At 38.1% G+C, this 20,392-nt stretch overlaps 1 protein-coding gene across 15 annotated transcripts in view; it reads left to right on the forward strand.

Annotated features, from left to right (window-relative positions):
- The window catches only part of LOC127944675 (NACHT, LRR and PYD domains-containing protein 12), an 83,544-nt gene that overhangs the window by 39,693 nt on the left and 23,459 nt on the right, over positions 1–20,392 (forward strand). For 9 of the 15 annotated variants that reach the window (XM_052540832.1, XM_052540840.1, XM_052540885.1 and 6 more), the window contains 2 exons: positions 3,662–3,823; positions 18,179–18,352. The exons of 3 other annotated variants lie outside the window; for them this stretch is intronic. In XM_052540832.1, the coding sequence (XP_052396792.1) occupies positions 3,662–3,823; positions 18,179–18,352 (336 nt within the window). The remainder of the gene's footprint in view (positions 1–3,661; positions 3,824–18,178; positions 18,353–20,392) is intronic. 3 more of the 15 variants (XM_052540875.1, XM_052540894.1, XM_052540919.1) reach the window with 1 other exon arrangement.

Here is a 20,392-nt window from a genome sequence, read left to right on the forward strand (position 1 = left end):
TATTATTATTATTATTATTATTATTATTATTATTATTATTATTATTATTAATAATAATTTTGAAAAGAGCTGAGAATATTTTACAGATTTTTTTTTGGGGGGGGGGATTGAAAGATTTGAAAGAAACAGCATTGTTTGTAACATTTGTTAGAGTTACATTTATTTGTTACATTTATATTTTTACATCAAGCTTTTGAATGGTATAGTAGTGTACATCGTTATTGAAACTTAATAATGTTTCACTTGATTACACATTTAGTCAGGAATTATAGTTTGGAAAAGTCTAATTAGTAAAATGTTTACACGTTACAAGTATATAAATTAAACTAGTACAAGTATATAAATTAATAAAAAGATACTTACTCATGTTTATGATCTCTTCTGAATAAAGTGCTTCATTCTTTTTTTCTGATGAAATCCAAATCTCCAATCCTCAACCACATCACATCTTTTTGGGGTGAATTATGTCTTATTAGTCTCATCGCGAAGCAAACAGTAAAATAAAAAAACTTGAATTACAGTCTCGCTGCGTTGTCTTGTGTTGTATGTAGGGCTGTCGCGGTTAAGAAATTTCCCCTGCGGTTATTATGGGTGGCTCAATAACGCGGTATGCGGTATTACCGCCGTTTTTTCTTTTTTTACATAACTAATTTATCCTGATTTTGCTGCATACAAAGCTCTATCGTTGAATTATGTAGCATATATTGTTGCTTTTTTAACTGACAGAGACACATTTTAAAACATTTTTGTTTATTTTTAAACGCCAAACAGCAAAAAGAACATGCGTTTTCCAATAATTTTTTTTAAAGAAATCAAAGAGTCATAACATGTATTACACATATTTGTGCGCGACTTTGGACAGCAGGGGAAATCTAGACTGATTATCGCATCACCACTGGCCCACCAGGACACTGGATTCGTGTTGGAGTCAATGCACTCCTCATGCAGAAAGAGTGTGAGCTCATTATCTGTTACTTTCATGGCTATATTTGACAGATTTCACAAAGGCTTCAGCTACTCCTAACTGTCGGCCAGTCTCAGCTGTTATTTTTGATGTTGATCCATGACCTGATGCTTGAGGGGGCAGCTGCGCTGGATGTCAGGGGACACTCTAAAACGCTTACCGTCCAAAACGCTTAACATGGCTTAATGTACTAATACAGTGATATTAACAGACCAAACTCACTAAAAATCATACTAATAAAGTATACTATCTATAAAAAAATCAGATAAGCCCTGAATATGAATGCACTCAAATTAGATGTATTGCCACGTCACAGGAACCTTTTTGCAGCAAATTTTCCATATCTGCTCACCTATATTCGCTGGCTCGCCCTTTTCATTGGGTTGAAAGCCAAAATGTTCCAAAACTGGCGACGTGACTTTAGGTTTTGGGACGATATTGAGCGCCTCCCATCGTTTCAGCCAACCTATTCAAAACAAACGAAGCACCATAAAGCTTCAATGGCTCGCGAGAAAATTTCAGTCGTAACCATATTGTATCATTAATTTATTTAACATTGAATGCACAGTGACAAATTGAAAAACAAGAAGGCCACAAAAAAAGTAGAAAAAAAGCTCCCGAGACGGCGCTCTACTCCCCCCCACCCACCCACCCACCCACCCTTCCCTCCGGGGGGGACCGCTCACAGGGACCTGCGGGAACCTGGGGGTAGGACAGACAAGGCGAGAGAAAAGGAGATGGAAGGAGGAGCGACAGGGACGAGAGAGGGGAGAGAGGAAAATTTTAAAAAAAAAATCCGGTTCCCAGACGCACTGCTGCTCGGCCCTCCCCCAGCTGGGTGATTTCCTCCGCGGTGCCTGGCGGTGGCACTGGACGGCCCTCGGCGGACGGCACGACACTCCTCCGCCGCCCGATGGACGGCGACGGCTCCTCCGATTTTGGGCAGCGGCAGGAGTCCCCCGTTCCCTGCCCCTCCGGATTCCATCGCGGAGGCAGCAGGCTCCGGCCCCCTGGCGAACGGCACCGACTCCTCCGCTCCCTCACGGACGGCAGCCGCCCCTCCATATCGTGAGAGCGTCCATGGCGGCACATAATTCGCCAGCTCGAGGGCACAGCGGATTCACCACATCGGCGAGGGATCTTCAGCAGCGCGTCCCTCCTTCTCCCGGGCTTCGGCACCACTGTAACGATATTAAAACTCCATATACATCGGGAAGAAGGAGGCGGGAACCGGCACAAAATCAAAACATTTTAATAATTCAAAAATAAACACAAAACAGCACACCAGCCCCTCACGGACGACTGGTGCGCTCAAAATAAAAAGCAAACATAAAATAATGTCCCAGGCCTGGTCCTCTCTCGTCCTTCACTATAGTCGCTCCAGTTTTATATCCTTCCATCTCCTACGTGGGACTCGATACCGGCGGTGGGGCGCAGGTGCAGCTCATCTTCAATCACTACACCTGGCCTCACTCCTCTTTCCCATGCCTCTCGGCCCCGCCCCACTCGCCACATCCTTATTTTATAAATGCAAGTTTTGTTGTTATTATGTCTGTATGCAAAAAAAGTAGACCCTTTACAGATTTGATTGATGTATTGTTCTTATCTGTACGATCAAAAATGAAAGTGTAATTTAAGTTCTTTTCGGGGTTTTCAGGATAAAATGACTAATAACACTTATACGTGTTAGTCGACTCGAGAGGGTTAATATCAAGTGTAAAGAGAGCCACAGACTCACAAGACAACTGTCACAAAAGGCTGTAAAAAGTCATTGATTTACCTGGTATAAAGAACCAAGAGTATGTAACTTTTAGCAGGATTATCTGTGTAAATCAAGTTAATATTTTGTCTTTTGGCTTTAACATCCTTTTGTCATCTCAGGAAACATAAGTCTCATGACGCTTTTATAAAGATGCACTTTTACCTGAGCATGCACAGCCAGGTCTTCTAGCAATGAAAAGTGTGTCATCATCAAAATCTTTACAAACAAAACTCATTATCCAAATGTACATATGCAATTTTGTGTTGTTATACAGAGAACTGAATATGTTGAAATTAGTGCTCTCAGTCAATTAAAAATATTAACTATCGTATTTTCCAGACCATAAGTCGCACTTTTTTTCATAGTCAGGTGCGACTTATTTATCAAAATTAATTTGACATGAACCAAGAGAAATGAACTAAGAAAACATTACCCTCTACAGCTACGAGAGGGTGCTCCATATTTTCAGTGTAGACTACAGGAGAACTGAGCAGCGTAGCTCTATTACACATTGGTAATGTTTTCTCTTGGTTCTTGGTTCTAAATAAATGCGACTTATAGTCCAGTGCGACTTATATATGTTTTTTTCCTCATCATGACATACTTTTGGACTGAAGGGACTTATACTCAGGTGTGACTTATAGTCCAAAAAATATGGTAATTTAAATGTATGTAATTGCAACTAACATCAATATTTGTATTTTTTATTGTAATAATTTCCAAATCAATTTCCAAATTTATGTTTAAACAACATACAGATGGTGTATTTTAAATATTTGTTACCTTAAAACTTAAAAGCTTTTTGTAGATCTGATATCCATTTGGAAATATCCAGTTTAAGACATTTTAACAAATTTAAGATTGAGCTTGCTGGGATACTTGTTTAGGATATTGTATATTTTTTAATTACATTAACCCTTGCACTGTTGTTGTAGATTATTTCATTGTTTGGTGAAAGAAGAAGGTTGTGCTGCTCTGGCATCAGCTCTGAAATCAAACCCTTCACACCTTAGAGAGCTGGATCTGAGCTACAATCATCCAGGAGATTCAGGACTGAAGCTACTCTCTGATGCACTCAGACAACTGAATAAACTGAAGTATGTTGAGCAGAATGTATGTGAAATATATTCCAGTCTGTTTATATTTATGCATTTACTTTAAATGCTGCACTTTCCTCCTGTAAAGACCAGAGAGTGAAGGATCAACCTTGGACATGGTCATCTAAGGATGTCATGCATTGTGATATGACACCAGAACACCCCTATACAGCAAGAATATTTTTTTTAAATATATTTCAAAATATACCAATAAAATGTCCAAAACTATATTTGTAAAAATATATTTCTAAATATATTTATTTAAATATATTTACTAAAAATATATTTTCTGGACATTTTTGTATAGACTAAAAAACAAAAAACATTAAATTAATCCCCAGGTTGTGTTCAAATCCTTATAACACTTGTGGTGTTTACGGTCAAAATTAGCTTGTATATCTCTTGTTATGCTATTTTAAATTTACATTTATGCATTTAGCAGACACTTTTATCCAAAGCGACTTACAGTGCACTCAGGCTATCAATTTTTACATATCATGTGTTCCCGGGGAATCGAACCCCCAGCCTTGCGCTTGATAACATAGTGCTCTACCAATTGAGCTACAGGAACGCATTTTATCAATATGGGATTCAGTCTTTTAGTTAGTTTTATTTAGAGTTTGACAACGCAGGATATTGAAGAACAAAACCCTGAAATGTATCAAACATAACACATACTCGAAACAACCTTATATACAATTCATAAATTAAACAAAACAGGCTTCATACAAAAAACAAAACAAACTGTAAATTATTTAGAAAACAGTTTAAGAGCACGTGGAATAAAAGAAAGTTCATGTCTTTTTGATTTACTCCTGGGCACAACAAACTCCCTATGCTGCCGTAATAGGTAAGTAGGTTTTGGAGCCACAGACAGGAAACAATGCAGAGGTGATGAACTGTCCTTGAGTAGTTTTGTAAAAGTACGTATAGTGGCCTCGTAGCACCTCTCACTCAGTAATGGGACAGTAAAAGTTGGAACACCTATTATCCGGCAGCAATTTTTTTTTGGACCCTCTCTAGCTCATCAGAGAGACCTTTAGGTAATCCACCCCATACCGGGCTAGCATACTCAAGGACTGGCCGTATAAATGTCAGATATACTTTCATTAAAACATCACTACAGAGACCAGCGTTTTTAGCAACACAGAGATATTGTATTCTAGGACGCACCTTCGAAATCATGTACTTAACGTGGGCATCCCATGACAGATCAGAAGAAATTTGGATTCCAAGCTGTTTAAAGGTGGAAACTCTTCCAATTGCATATCCTGATATTACGGGAGAGGGAGGGCAGGGAATGTTTTCATCTTTCCTGGTGCTAATGATCATGTCCACTGTCTTACCTTTGTTCATTGCCACTGAAAATTCCTGTCCCCAATCCGCCACTGAGTCCAAGGCCTTCTGAGTTAATCCTGGTAGGGATCCCATTAAAAATTCAGTAATTGTTAAATCATCAGCATATTTGACCGGAATTACTGAGGGAGGCAGAAAGGAATCCAGGCTGTTTATGGCAATGACAAAAAGCAGAGGGAATAGAAGACCCCCCTGAGTGACACCAGCTGCAATTGGATAGGAGTTAGACACACAGGAGCCCCACTTCACCTTTTGCTCTCTGTTACTCAGATAGTTCCTTACACTGAGCCAGAGCGGTCGTCTGACATTCATGTCAGCTAAGGCATAGAGCAGTTGACAATGATCAATTGTGTCAAAAGCTCGAGTAAAATCAATCATTGCTTAGGCTTGATTTTTTGCCGTTTCTCGACCTCATGTTTATAATATTGTTTCTTTGCGTTCTTAATTTTTTTGGCAATAGTTGTTTTTAGTTTACTGCAGGATGTTTTATTCCCAGAACAAAAGGCACGCTGTCTTTCTTTTAGCAAATCTTTGATTTGTATGGTCATCCAAGGTTTATCATTATTTGTGATAGAGACTTTCTTAAATGGAATTGTTTTATCTAAGATAGACTTGATCATGGAAGTGAAGGCACTAACCTTAGACTCAGGGTCCGTAGCCTCATAAATGTGAGAAAAATCAGAGGTATTCATGAGAAGGCCCAGTTGCCTGTTTGTTTCAGAAGTATGTTTTCTACAAAAAAATGTGCTTAACAGGCTTGATGGGCCAGTTTCCAGCATTTAGTAGGATAGTTTCATGGTCAGAGGAGCCAACAGGAGGCAAATGCTCTGGTGACTCAAACATGGAGGAAATGTTAGTAAAGATTGAGTCTAATTGACTGGTCTTTCTTGTTGCTCCAGCCACTATATGTTTCAGACCATGTCTGCTGCAGATGGTTTCAGACTTGTACTTATTTGTATCACCAAGTATGACAATTGCAGCCTGTTGGTAGTTGCATTCAATATACCTAAGGCAATGATCCAGGTACTGAGTGATTAGTGTGTCAGGTTGTGCTGTTGTTGAAGATTGTGGAGGAAAATAGAGCACAGCAGCAATAATACAGCTTAACCCTCGAGGAAGACGACTGGGACGTAACCAGACCCACAATGCTTCATGTTTGTCTTCTTCTACATGAGTCAGTCGAATCTGAGTGATGTTTTCATCGACAAACAAAGCGACTCCTCCTCCCCCACAGCCCTCACGATCCAGATATTGTATACCAGGCAGAGTTACAGTTGAGTCTGGGATATCAGCATTTAGCCAGGTCTCGGATACAGCAATAACTGCTGAGCTATTATTAACAGCTATACTGTATAACTCATCGCACTTGAAGCGTAAGGAGTGCACATTGGAAAATAGAAAACCAGGCATGATTGGTCTTGATTTATGTTGGTTTGTCTTAATGTAAATTAAGTTCTTGGGATGGTGACAACAGTCAGAAGCAAACAGACTTAACTCAGTCAGCTTGCTCTTAACATCCACTTTTGTCAACTAGTTCCCCTTCCAGGATACTCCATGCTGCATCCTCCAACAGACACAATGGGAAAAGCTGCCAGCATGACTGGCGTCTGAAACACGTGTTAAACAATGCCAATTCTATTGGTCCACATGGCCCATGACATCATAGCTGGATGCTCTGGAGCATAAAAGGGCACCTGCTGAAAACGTCACCTACTTTTGTCTTCAGGAGCCATCTGTTTGAAGTACGTGTGAGATACCAAAGCAGGTGAATGGTGTAGAAAGTGTGTGCCTCCATGCCCAAGGGCACTTGAAGAAGTACATGATCAATGCATCATGTGACTTGGTCAGGGGTTTGTGCATTCAGTGCTTGAGGGCTCTGAATGCACTCAGTATGAGTCTTTCCATTGAGAAAGCACACCCTCTCCTAACGTGTCATTAGCGACAGAAAGCATTTGGGTCATTATGACAATGTAGTGTGAGAACAGAGTTGTTCAGCCCTGATCTTTCTAGATTACGGGCGGAGCTATATTCAGCTTGGCCCCGCCTCTGTAATATGCATGTTATTGTTTTTGGAGAGTCTCAGTGTGTGTGGATATATTTAAATGCTCTGTGTAGAGATGATTGCAAGCTTTTTTCCCAGGGTGTTTCAGCACATAGAGTGGTTAGGGGGAATGTTAGGGGGAAAGTGGGCGGTCCCTCTGAATCCCGCTTAGTAAGTTTGGACTGAGTGGAATGCTCCCCCCTCTTCAGGGCTTTAAGTGAACAGCCTCTGCTGAGAGTGTAGTTGTCTGTGGAGGGTTATGCTCCAGCTCAAGCTTGCTTTGCTCTGGAATATAGCGGTCTGTGGGCAGCTATGTTCTAGCCTGGCTTCTAAAAGTAGGTTGGGTTGTCCCTTGGCACAAGATCTCTCAAGTAAGTACAAATTTTTTGTCTAGGAATCTGCTATTTGAGGATAGTTTTTTTCTGCTTGGAGACTGCTCCCCTTTTGGGGTTTTTAAGTAGTGGTCTCCTTGAGCCCCTTTGCCTAGGCTGTGCTGTTTGCCCTTCTGAGTCTGATGGCCCACCCTGTGGTCATGGCAAACTTCAGCCTTATGTGAGGGAACTGCTATTCGAGGATAGCTGTGTCCAGCCACTAGTGTTATGGCAACTGCTTACATCATGCAAATGATGTTACGTGTTATCTCTTTAGCAAATCATTTATTGATAGTCTGGATCTCCCTCTTGTGAACTCCTGGTCTATAACACAGTGCTTTGCTAGCCTACTGTGGTACTGACACTAATTGGGGACCTCCTTAGTATAGCCATCTAATGGATGGTTATATTGTAGTCACTGTTATAGCAGGGCGAGCTTACTTACACAGTTATCTGAGGCTTTGTTTTAACTGGCAAGTTGAAGTGAGCCCTCTCCTGGAAACATAGCTGGGGACAGCTATGTGCTAGCTGTTGCCCTTTCCTATAGCCTAACTATCTAAGGATAGCTATGTGCTAGCTCAGTGATTGCTCCCCTGCTTAAGGTTTTAAGTAGGGGTCTCCTTGAGCCCTCTCCTAGAAAGTAGGGCTGTGCGATTAAATTGAGTCGCAATTGCAATTGGAGATGTTGTGGTTTTGCTAACCGCAAAGCCTGCAATGTGGACGTGATATTACTCTGTTCCAGAGCATATGCCTGACTGCCAGCCTTGAGTGACAGTTTTAATAACTAATAGAGTGAGCCCACCTCTGTTCTCCCCAATCAGCACTGCTCTAGCCAGCTGCCTGTGTCTCTGAAGGCTTCTTATACTCGCTCATTTCTGCCGCATCTCACGGAGGAGCCGTTTAATGTTACACTCGCCGCACACAGACGTCCTGTCTCATAATGTTCGCCTATACTCAAGTGTGGCTCCACACCTCAAGTCTCCATGTGCACATTTGTGAATATGGATGAGGCTTGATGCACACGTGCAACCTTGGCTTTAATGTAATCTATAATGGTGTCTATTGGTATCTGATGGCTTCTAGTTGTGGGATGTAATCTATCAGATGGGTAACAATAGAACAACAGTAATTCATATTGGAATAATGGCCAAAACAAACTACAAAAATTAATTTTGTAGTTGTTTTAATAGAAACCATAAGAATTTCTGTGATGATTTATATTGTTTATGATACCCATACTGTGCTGCACACTATTGACAATAGTAAGCTGAAGATTGACTTTGCAAAATTTTGATCGCAAATCAAATCGTAATACCAGTATCTTTCAAACATTGAAATTAGATATTTTCCCCAAATTGCACATCCCTACTAGACAGTGCTGTCTCCTCTTCTTGGGTTGTAATTAGACAGCCCACTCTCTGTGGTCTGGGCAGCTTTGCAGAAATATTTTACCTGACCATCAGGACTAGCTTTGTTTTGTTCATTCTTGGTGTACGAGCCTCCATAAGACCCTTAGGATGTAGCGATCTAAAGATTGCTGTGTTCTAGTTCAGCAGCTAATCACCTTGATTTAAGTAGCAATCTATTTGAGCTTCCCCAGAGGCTTTATAGTTTAGCCTCTTCAGTGGTCTTGTGTATCCAGGCTAGTATTTCTAACATACTGTAGCATAGCTATCTGATGACAGCCATGTTCTTAACTTGGGCGATATGTTCCCTTTTATCTGAATCTGGTTCCCCCTTTCTGTCAAGTTATGTGAGTGGCTCGAGGCATCAGTGGCTTAGGTTGGCTTAGGTTGAAAAGTTTATGTTGGTCACTTCCTTGGTCTATCACCAGGTGGACAGGGATGTGCCTTGGCATGGCATCATCTGCATTTTGTTCCCCTATGTGACTGCTAGAGGATGCAACATGGAGTTCCCTAGAAAGGAAATGTTTTGGGTTATGCATGTTACCATGGTTCACCAAGAGGAGACGAGACACTGCTTCCTCTCGCCAAGCCTTCGTCCTGCCTGTTTACATCTCCATCAGACAACTAAGTTGGTGACATATTCAATAGGTGCCCTTTTGTGCTTCCGGGCATCCGCCTATGATGTCACGGGCCACGTGATCCAACAGGATTGCCATTGATTCCCATGTGCTTCAGACACCGGTCATGCTGGCAGCATTCACCATTGTGTCTGCTAGAGCAGGGGTCTCCAAACTTTTTTACACTACGAACCAGTTACGTTCATATATGGCTATTATATAGTATTTTAGGGGTTCAACTATTAAAAAAAAAAAAAATTAAAGCACAATGACAATGCCGTGAAGTGTTTTTGACATAAGTTAATTTTGTGTACATGTATGCAATTCTGTATTTCCGTGTCTGAAACACATCTCTACATGCTTGTGCGGACTTTGATTGTGTGCGAGAACAGCGAGTGAGTATTGAATTGAGTTCTCATTTCTTATTTTTATTCTATGAACATGCAAATGGCAAATTAATCTGCAAATCACATGCATATAAAACAGTGTTCAAGTCATCTGTACATATCGCATGTCAACTGTGATCCATGAACCTCTAATATGTGACAGATCAGAGCAGAAAAGTTCTTTCATTTGCTTATTGAACATGAAATTATCTACAGAATTTCTTTTAGGATTGGTTTCGTATTCATTTTTGGAAGTGATTTAATGTAGACCTCATTAATCTGAGTTTATATACTTGTTTTTGAGTGAAAAATTTATTATTTGTGTATATTTTTTATGTGAAATAAAATAGTTGTCACCTTTATTTATATAGGGCTTTAAAAAAAATGTATTGTGTCAAAGCAACTGAACAACATTAAAGGGTTAGTTCAACCAAATATTAAAATTATGTCATTAATAACTTACCCTCATGTTGTTCCAAACCTGTAAGACCTCCGTTTATCTTTGGAACACAGTTTAAGATATTTTAGATTTAGTCCGAGAGCTCTCAGCCACTCCATTGAAGCTGTGTGAACGGTATACTGTCCATGTCCAGAAAGGTAAGAAAAACATCCATCCAAGTTGTCCATGTGACATCAGAGGGTCAGTTAGAATTTTTTGAAGCATCGAAAATACATTTTTGTCCAAAAATAGCAAAAAATACGACTTTATTCATAATTGTCTTCTCTTCCGTGTCTGTTGTGAGAGAAAGTTCAAATCAAAGCAGTTTGTGATATCCGGTTCACAAACGAATAATTCGAAGTAACCGGATCTTTTTGAACCAGTTGACCAAATCGAACTGAATCGATTTAAACGGTTCACGTCTCCAATATGCATTAATCCACAAATGACTTAAGCTGTTAACTTTTTTAATGTGGCTGACACTCCCTCTGAGTTCAAACAAACCAATATCCCGGAGTAATGCATGCACTCAAACAGTACACTGACTGAACTACTGTGAAGAGAGAACTGAAGATTAACACCGAGCCGAGCCAGATAACGAACAATAGACTGACTCGGGTAAGTTATTAATGACATAATTTTATATTTGGCTGAACTAACCCTTTAATTAGGAGAACAGTGTGCCAATAATGCAAAATGACAGTTAAAGGCAGTTCATCATTGAATTCAGTGATGTCATCATGAAGCTCAGCTCAGTTCAAATTGTTTCTGTGCAATCATTAGCAATCAAGTCAATGATATCGCTGTACAGTAGGTGGCCAGTCTATCTGGGCCTTACCACCGCATGTACGGCGGTGGTAACTGTAATTCAGTCACGTGTTAAAAACATTCACGAAACTACTGCCACCTGCCATTACAATTTGTTAATTTTTAAAATGTAGGATAGTCTTAGGCTACAATCTACAAAACAAAAATTAAAAGAAGACCTTTACACAAAGGATCATATGCATGCTATTTTTATTAAACAGTAAATAAATATAAGGCATATGTGTGTATGTATATATATATATATATATATATATATATATATATATATATATATATATATATATATATATATAAGCTAAATGTTTTAATTTCATTTCAGTACATTCTTGGTTTAAAAAATCTTCAGGTTCCATATGCAGAGCGAAATGGGAACGGTCCAGCATTTAGCAATAATTAATATTAACTCTGTTATTATTTTTTCAAACTACCAACACTTTGCATTTTTGAATTATGCCTTATGTGTGACCAAAAATTAAGTATTATTTTGTTTCAGCTGTTTTATCGTGCTGGTGCCTCGCACACATATTCACTGGAAACAGCAGTCGTTCACCAGACATTCGGCGTGAGCACTTTGACATATTGTTAATCATGATTTTTTTTCCTTCGATACTGAAATGCACACAGCCTATTTACCTCATCAATAATAGTTATTTAACGTTTTATTAATTCTTTAGAGTTTCAAAGATTTAATCGCGCCGGTTTAATTTTATTTGTTTCTTGTTTTATGCAAATTAGGCCTAAATAATGGGAACGAAATTATACAGTGCTTCACATTTAAACATGCAGCAATTTCTTAATCAGTTTACAGACAAATGTCTTTTTCCCAATAAATTATGTCAAAATAAAGGACAGGTAACAAATAACAAAAATACATGTTGTTTTATTAAAGGAAAAAAATATATTTATATTTAAAATATAAATTAAAATATAGGCATAATATATTAAAATATTGACATTTTGCATATTAATCCATGTAGCCTACCCCCCTAAAATAGGCTATCACGTTTAATGCTCCGATGCAAAGTAAACCACAATTTCTTTTGAATAATATAATGCATAATTAATATAATATAAATAATACTGCACACATTTTAAATGTCAAATCTAAAATATGGTTTAATACCATGTAGCTTAGAAAATATAAGCACAGACTCAGGCACAGACTTGACATTTATCCTGCTTGAATTCGTTCTAAGAAATGCATATAACTTCATAAATACCAAACTTTCATCTGTGACTATTAAATATAAAATTTATAAAAAAAATTAAACTATAGTGTTTTTCTTTCATTTTCCGAGACTGAAGCAGTCAAGTGTAACACATCACCGAGGCAAAATTGACGTTAATTTGCAAAAATGTGCTTTGATGCGCTTGTTTGATAACTTGTGGTTAAAGCGCCACTCAGCGGTCAAAAGCTGCAAATGCACTTTACAAACGCCGCGGCGGCGGTACCCGCGGTGGTAAAAAGGGCCTTTTGAATGGCTACTTAGTGTAAATGAAGTGTCCCTAACTAAGCAAGCCAGAGGTGACTGCGCCAAGTAACCAAAACTGCATCAGTGACAGAATGGAGAAAAAACCTAGGGAGAAACCAGTCTCAGTCAGGGGGCCAGTTCTACTCTGGCCAGTTAAAACCAGCAGTTCAATTCCAGGCTGCAGCAAAGGCAGTCTTGTCCCGGTGATCGTCTAAGAAAAGGTCTTTACAGGGGATCTGGATCTGGGGCTCATCTAGTTGTCCTGGTCTCAGCTGACATTCAGGGATGTAGAGGTGCTTTCTATGTGCTGATCCACCATCTGGGCTGTATACATACTGGATCCGGGCAGTGGTGGACAAAGTACACAAATCAAGTACTTGAGTAAAAGTACAGATACATATAATAAAATATTACTCCAGTAAGAGTAAAAGTACTCCTTTTTCAATTTTACTCAAGTGATAGTACAAAAGTACTAAATTTTTTATGTACTTATGTAAAAAAGTACTGAAAGATAGATGTTTGCAATTGTATATAGGCTACTTAATTGAATTTTATATTAACACATATTTTTTTATAATCCTACTGCTCAAAATACCTGGGATTTCTCCAAAATAACCACTTATATGGAGTCAAGATATATTTTTGTTGTTGATATGGACTACGCTGATGAGAGTGATGTTAACTGTGAAGCTTACACTGTGATGTACCTGAGAGAAAACAGAGATGACCATCTGATTTTTACCAGTAAGAACAAAGTATATGACATGATAATAAGGCTTGAAGTTAGGAAGAACATTTTAAGGGAAATATAATTATATTTTCATAATGATTTTTTCCTTCTCAAACCTTGTCCACCCCTGCACAACCAGGGTGCATCTCTTCCCACTTTGATAATTACTGTAGTTACCATGTTCTGAACATCACATCCTTTCTTTTCTCCCCAGATGTAATCTATATATATAGGTGGTTGAATAAAAATATTTGGACATTATTTATAAAAATTACCTCAACTTAACACCAGCAAGCTTGTTAGCTAGACAGTTAGCATCAGCTAACAATATTTACTTATTTTCAGAACGGTTATGAATAAACATTCATGTCTGTCTACTCGTCTAGTTAATCCAAATAATAAACATATGTATAACGTTACTGTTGATAAACAATATAAAAACAGACGTCACAGGACATGGATGGTAGCATTTTTATAAAACTGTTACCATTACGGCAGCGAGGAATTTGAACGTGCATGAGTTATTGTATTAATTGTGTTATTTAAATATTATTTTTTAATTTATTTTTTTACCTAAAACACAGAGACAGAGATTGATGTGTCTGCATCGTCTGCACTCGAGCATTTCAGTGGGCTTAAAGAGATCACTCTTTACTCCGGATTTAGTTCCCGAACAACTGACAATTTTTACCTAAATATGATTTTCAGTTCCAATAATTAATCCAAAATTTAGACATTAATAACTTACTTTTAGCAACATCAGACGCACGCGCACTCACAAGATCTCCCGGTTCTTACTTCTGGAGACTCGCACTAAATGGTTCATTTGAATCAGTGAGTGGTCGACTCCAGAACAGCTGCAATCCATAGACAGTAGGCTGCAATCGGATAATTATAATTTGTAAACGAATCGTTTGGTGCGATTTGCGATCCAATTAAAAATTTTATTTTGAAAAGACTCAGTTTGTTCATGATGAATCAGACACCGCTTCTGCATGTCGGACCATGTGATATATTATAGGGAGTAACGATATGTTTTATGAAATGTAGTGAAGTTAAAAGTATGATTTTATGCTTTGGAATTTATTGAAGTAAAAGTCAAAGTTACTCAAAATAAAACTACTCCAGTAAAGTACAGATACTTGAAAAATGTACTTAGGTAGAGTAACGAAGTAAAGCTACTCTGTTACTGTCCACCACTGGATCCGGGTGACTGCAGTTACCCTCTGACCAGGACACAGACTGGATCTTGTGGCTACGGTGACCTCGGAATAAGAGAGAAACAGACTAGTATTAGTGTAGATGCCATACTTCTAACGATGTAGCAAGTACATCAGGCGTTATGGGAAGTGTTCCCCGGTTCCGGTTTACCTAATTAATGCAGCCTAAAAACGGATTTGGATATTAGAAGCGTATTAGTGTGTTATGTGTAAACCAGGTTAAAGAGATGTGTCGGGCTAATATGGTCATACTTCTTTGTTCTAGTAAGAACTCTAGCTGCTGCACATGTAAAGCGTGAAGAGTAACAACCCTAGTACTGAGCCTTGAGGTACTCCATACTGTATGATGATCGATATGATACTTCTTCATTCACTTCTACGAATTGATGGTGGTCATATAACTATGATTTAAACCATGCGAATGCACTTCTATTAATGCCACAAACAATTTTTTTTGTCTATGCAAAAGAATGTTGTGGTCAATAGTGTTGAATGTAGCGCTAAGATCCAATGGCACTAATAAAGAGATATAACCATGATCAGGTGATAAGATCATTTGTAACTCTAAGGAGAGCAGTTTTAGTATTATGATTATGGTCTAAATCCTGATTGGAAATCCTCACAGATACCTAAATACTGAAAAAGAGATGCTGTACAGGGATGTAAAAGGGCAACAATCCAGCAGCAGGACCAGTATCTGCTCCTTTGTACGGGGAGGAATAGGATGAGCACTGCTAGATCCCTATAGAATGACCTTCAGCAGGCTATCGGTGTGCATGTTTTGGACCAAACTGTCTGAAGCAGACTTAATTAGAGTGGCATAAGGGCCTGATGTCCTGTAGTGGGACCCCTGCACATAGCTCAGCACCATGCAGCTCGATTGGCATTTGCAAGAGAACACCAGAATTTGTAGGTCTGCCACTAGCATTTCATGCTCTTCACTGATGAGAGCATGTTCACACTGAGCACAAGATGCTGTGGGGGACATTATGTTGTGTGTAACATCATCCAGCATGAATGGTTTGGTGGTGGGTCAGTAATGGTCTGGAGAGGAATATCCATGAAGGGTCCACAGACCTCTATGTGTTAGCAAATGCTTCCCTTACTGCTGATAGTTACCAGGATGAAATCTTCAGAGCTTCTGTCAGACCATACTCTGGTGCATGATAATGCCTGGCCTCAGTGGCTAGAGTGTGCAGTTTTTAGATGGCCCTGCAATGATGCCATTGATTGGCCCCTAATATTCCCCAGACTTGAAGATAAAAGCATTTCAAAACAAATTTCTTGGTTGTAGCTGCACTGGGTTGTACATTATAATTAACTCAAATGATATATAGGGAATTTTAATAATTAATCAGGAATATGATTAATATATATATCTCATATAACGGTTAAATTAAAATTATTGAATATGAAAAATAGGTCTATTGTATATATCAATAACTCATTACAAGGCACTGTAATTTACTCATTAATATATCAATATTCCATTCTTCATATCAATTATAGTGATATCTCTTACGGTAAATTACCACAAATCAAATAGTGGTTTGTCCAGCAAACGGCATCAAGATTAACTTACCAACTTTCAATAAAGTTATCACTTATTATAATTCAAGGAAAAATATTCTCTGGCCAGGAAAACATTATCCTATCATTATGAAATTTGGGTTACTAAAAAGTAAAGAGGTTGTAGCTAAAGATCAGACATTTCATTGACTCGTGATGTGAGCGTTTTAGACAGATGCAATCATGATTATATATTGGCTTTTAATAATTGAACTAATAATACATCAAACTACAAATCACACAGAGCAAATACGCATACGTCAATACAGACAGTAAACTTTGTACAAGACATAACGGAATCCAAATGAGGGAGAGAGAGAGAGAGAGAGAATGAGTGAGAGAGGATGAGAGAGAGAGGTGAGAGAATTAGGCACGATCACAGAATGCTCACATGCTCAGTTTCGCAAACTCACAGACAGTAACCCTTGAAAGACAACAACGAATCAAATCACCTTGAAAAGGTAATAGACAAACTTTAAGCAGAATTTTAATCTCTCTTGAAAATAATACTTGCATGTGGTCTCTTTGTGATTTGGCCTGTTCTCTCGTGTCTTCCGGGGCTGCTGCGGACTCGCGCAATATTTGAAAGTTCCAACGAATGTAATGATTCAGAATTCGTCTTGCTCATATAGAGAGGAACTTAGTAAGTAAAAGAAATGAAAACAACGGAGATGAAATCTCCCGAAGGAGCCTGTTCTCTCAGCCGCCGTGCTGAGACGGACCAGACAGGGACAAGAGAGCGAAAAAGAGCAAGTACAGGGAGGAACTTCCTGGTTTCAGTTCTTATGGCTTGACTGGTTCACGCCTCTGTTTGCGTTAACAACCAATGAACGTCTGCGATCTGAAGCGGGAAAAACGTTCCTTTGTCTCTGGGGAACCACCCACTCTATTAAGTTATGGCTTATCAGATTTCAGCAGTGATATTCTATCAAGTTCGTAATTCCAGATTAATACATTTTTCATTAATTTCCTTTATATTAGTGAGTCCGTCAAAGCATGACGATTAAACAGATACCAAAAATAACATATATAACTGATAGAAACATGACATTACATTCATATGCAGAATTACACACAGATGGAACAGATGGCTAAAAATTCCTGGTCAAAACATGGTCAAACATTAGAGCATGCTAGTATGAAAAACTGTGTAAAAATAGTTTAATGATTTAATACTGACAAAATGATCCACAAATAATGTTTTTTTTTCTTCCCCATTTAAAGACTGATATATGTAGGCTCAGAGCAATGAGGCCTACTAAAAAAAACTGTTTCAAAAATTTTGTTCAAAAAAAAAACTTTTCAAAACAAATTTCTTGGTTAAACATTAAAGCATTCTAGTGTGACAAACTGTAAATTTTGCCAATCCAATTTTTGGGATTCAATTGTTCATTTTACAAATATTGTCAGTAATTTTACTAGGGTTTTGCATACAGTTTAAAATAACTTGGGAAAAATAAATTCTGTAAAAATAGGGGTTCTTTTACAGTGTATTTTTCAGAAATTTTTATACATTTAAATTATCTAATTTTGAAAATATATTTATACATTTAAGTATATATTTAAAAAAAGAAATACATTATTAAATATTTTCATAAAATTTTATTAAACACATTTTTATTAAAATATGTTTCAAAATAAACTTACATAAATATATATTTTTAGTCATATTAAAACCATTTTTATTTGATATATTTCAATCCAAGAAAATGCATTTTCTTGCCCCAGAAATACATTTAAAAATATATTTTGGTATATGAAGGTTGACACTAAACTTAACTTAACTTTAAAAATGTTTTTCATTGAGCTTCCCTGTTTGCAACATATGTTTAGCAAATATTTCTAATATATTCTGGCCTCAAAAATGTATATTTTTTGTTATATGGCTCAGCATGCCTTTTAACCAGTCACATTTTTCAGTTTGGCAGGCTGTAATCTTACTGATCAGCACTGTGAAGTTGTTGCTTCAGTTTTACAATCATCAAATGCCCTCCTGAGAGAGCTGGACCTGAGTAACAATGACCTGAAGGATTTGGGAGTGATGCTGCTGTGTGCTGGACTGGAGAGTCCAAACTGTCAACTCAACATACTGAGGTATTTAATGGTGTATTTAACTTACAGTGCAGATAATTCTGGGAAACATACATATCTGGATAATTTTTTAAGTACAACGAGCTGATATCACTTATCTAGATGCAGAAAGTATTTGATGCAGACCAGTGTTTGTATGTTGTATTCTGATTGGGTGATGATTCAGTCTGCTTGATAAAATCACACTGATCACATGTCAATGTCAAGTGTAAAGACTGCAACAGACTTGTAGACAACCATCACGTCAGATACTTAACCTAATCAACAACGGGGTCCTCAATCAAGTAATTAATACCACAGTATAAATACCGCTGACTTCTATCCTTTTATGTTTTATCAGCATTCGGTTTGCAACTTTTGCCATTACGTGTCAGTCTCAGCTTCTCCCATAAAATGACAAGATCATACTGGGGATTTTTCGGTTCTCCAGCCAATATGTCGGCCCAAAGATCGCTCCATTTCTGACAGACGAAGCTGCCGAGGTACAGGCTTTATTGCGCATCACTCATGACATCACTCATACTCTCAGAGACGCGGCTTGTCTTTGCCTCTACTGGCGTCACTTCCAATTTTCCCCGGCATCCACTTATCTTCGGTCATGCCTACAGTTCCTCCATCGGGAAGCTGACCATATTTAAGTCCGAGGCGAACCTTCGCTCAGATAACGAATAGAAAGATTGATTTGCAAGATAATGAAGCCAACCATGTACCTAAATGATTAACAATTATAGGCGCATAATGTTTTTATACAGTATAGGGGTTTTTACCCACAAGTAAACAATCAAACAACCAACAAGTTCAATTAATGATCAAGTAAAACTAGCAACATAATTCACATGTGATGTGAGTATTTCTAGACACCTCTCTCCAAGTTCCTAGCAAATTTGTCACTTTGGCTAACTTTTCAGTACTTGCTTCTTGTGGGGTTAAGAGGAAATGCATTTCTTAACTTCTAATAGTTGCTAGGGTAGTCCAAAAAATGCTTAATTTAAACAACAAATGGCTAAACTGGCAACAACGCAAGCTTCAGTTTACCACCCCAAGCCACAGAGGTTGCTATTAGGCGGAAGGAGGATGCCTCCCCTGACAATCGCAGCCCCTGCTCATCTCCCTCACAGCTCTCATCTTCATTTAAAATTTATTTTTTATAGCAATATCACTGCCCGTTCCACCAAATTCTGTTGCCTTGGAGAAACCTCCAATGGCCCACAAAATCCGGGCACTAATCCTGACAGTGCGGACATGAAACCCTCATCTAAAGCGGTCACTAATGACTAATTGGGTAACAGAGTTTTTTGTGGACTATTCTGTTGATTAATCAGATAATTATAATTTCTATTGATGGTTAAAAAAATAAAAAATATATATAGACCTAATCAAACAATCAAACAACCTTTAAATTGCTTAATTATAGCAATGAGGTAATGGTGATTGGTTTAAGTGAAGTTCGAAAAGCAATTAATTATACTCTTCCATGGAACAAACTTAAAATAATGCATCGCTAACAATATAATGTACTTGCTCACATATTAAAAGCCTGCAAAGGACACCAACTTCCTGACAATACTTTCTACATGTCACTGTACAATCTAGTCCTCGTTTGGCTAAATTGTACACAATCTTTAATATTTGGACAATTCTTTATGACAGGCATGCTACAGCAATCAATTCCTTGGACGTGACATCAAATGTTGCCATCTTTCATTACGTTTCAGCTATTTCACTGAAATAATCTGTTCAGCTTTCCCCCCTAGGTGGCATGAATCAAAAAAAGGTTTATGATCAGCATTTTTGAAGCCCAGCCTTCTCGGTTTCTCATTAGCCCATTGGAGTAGTTAATCTGAAACTTCTGGGATGAGAAACTCTTAATCAATCCATCAGCTCAATATTATTCCAAGCACAATCACCTCAATTGCTCTCGATGAATTCTCTCTCCCAACTGTAGAACAATGATCATGCAATCAATATGGAGAGAGAGGAAAAAAAAGTCTTAAATCATAAGCTCTTGGCTGGCAAAAGTTGACCACCTCAGCTTTAAACATT

Source organism: Carassius gibelio, chromosome A3, assembly GCF_023724105.1.
Source record: "Carassius gibelio isolate Cgi1373 ecotype wild population from Czech Republic chromosome A3, carGib1.2-hapl.c, whole genome shotgun sequence".
Classification (NCBI taxonomy): domain Eukaryota; kingdom Metazoa; phylum Chordata; class Actinopteri; order Cypriniformes; family Cyprinidae; genus Carassius; species Carassius gibelio.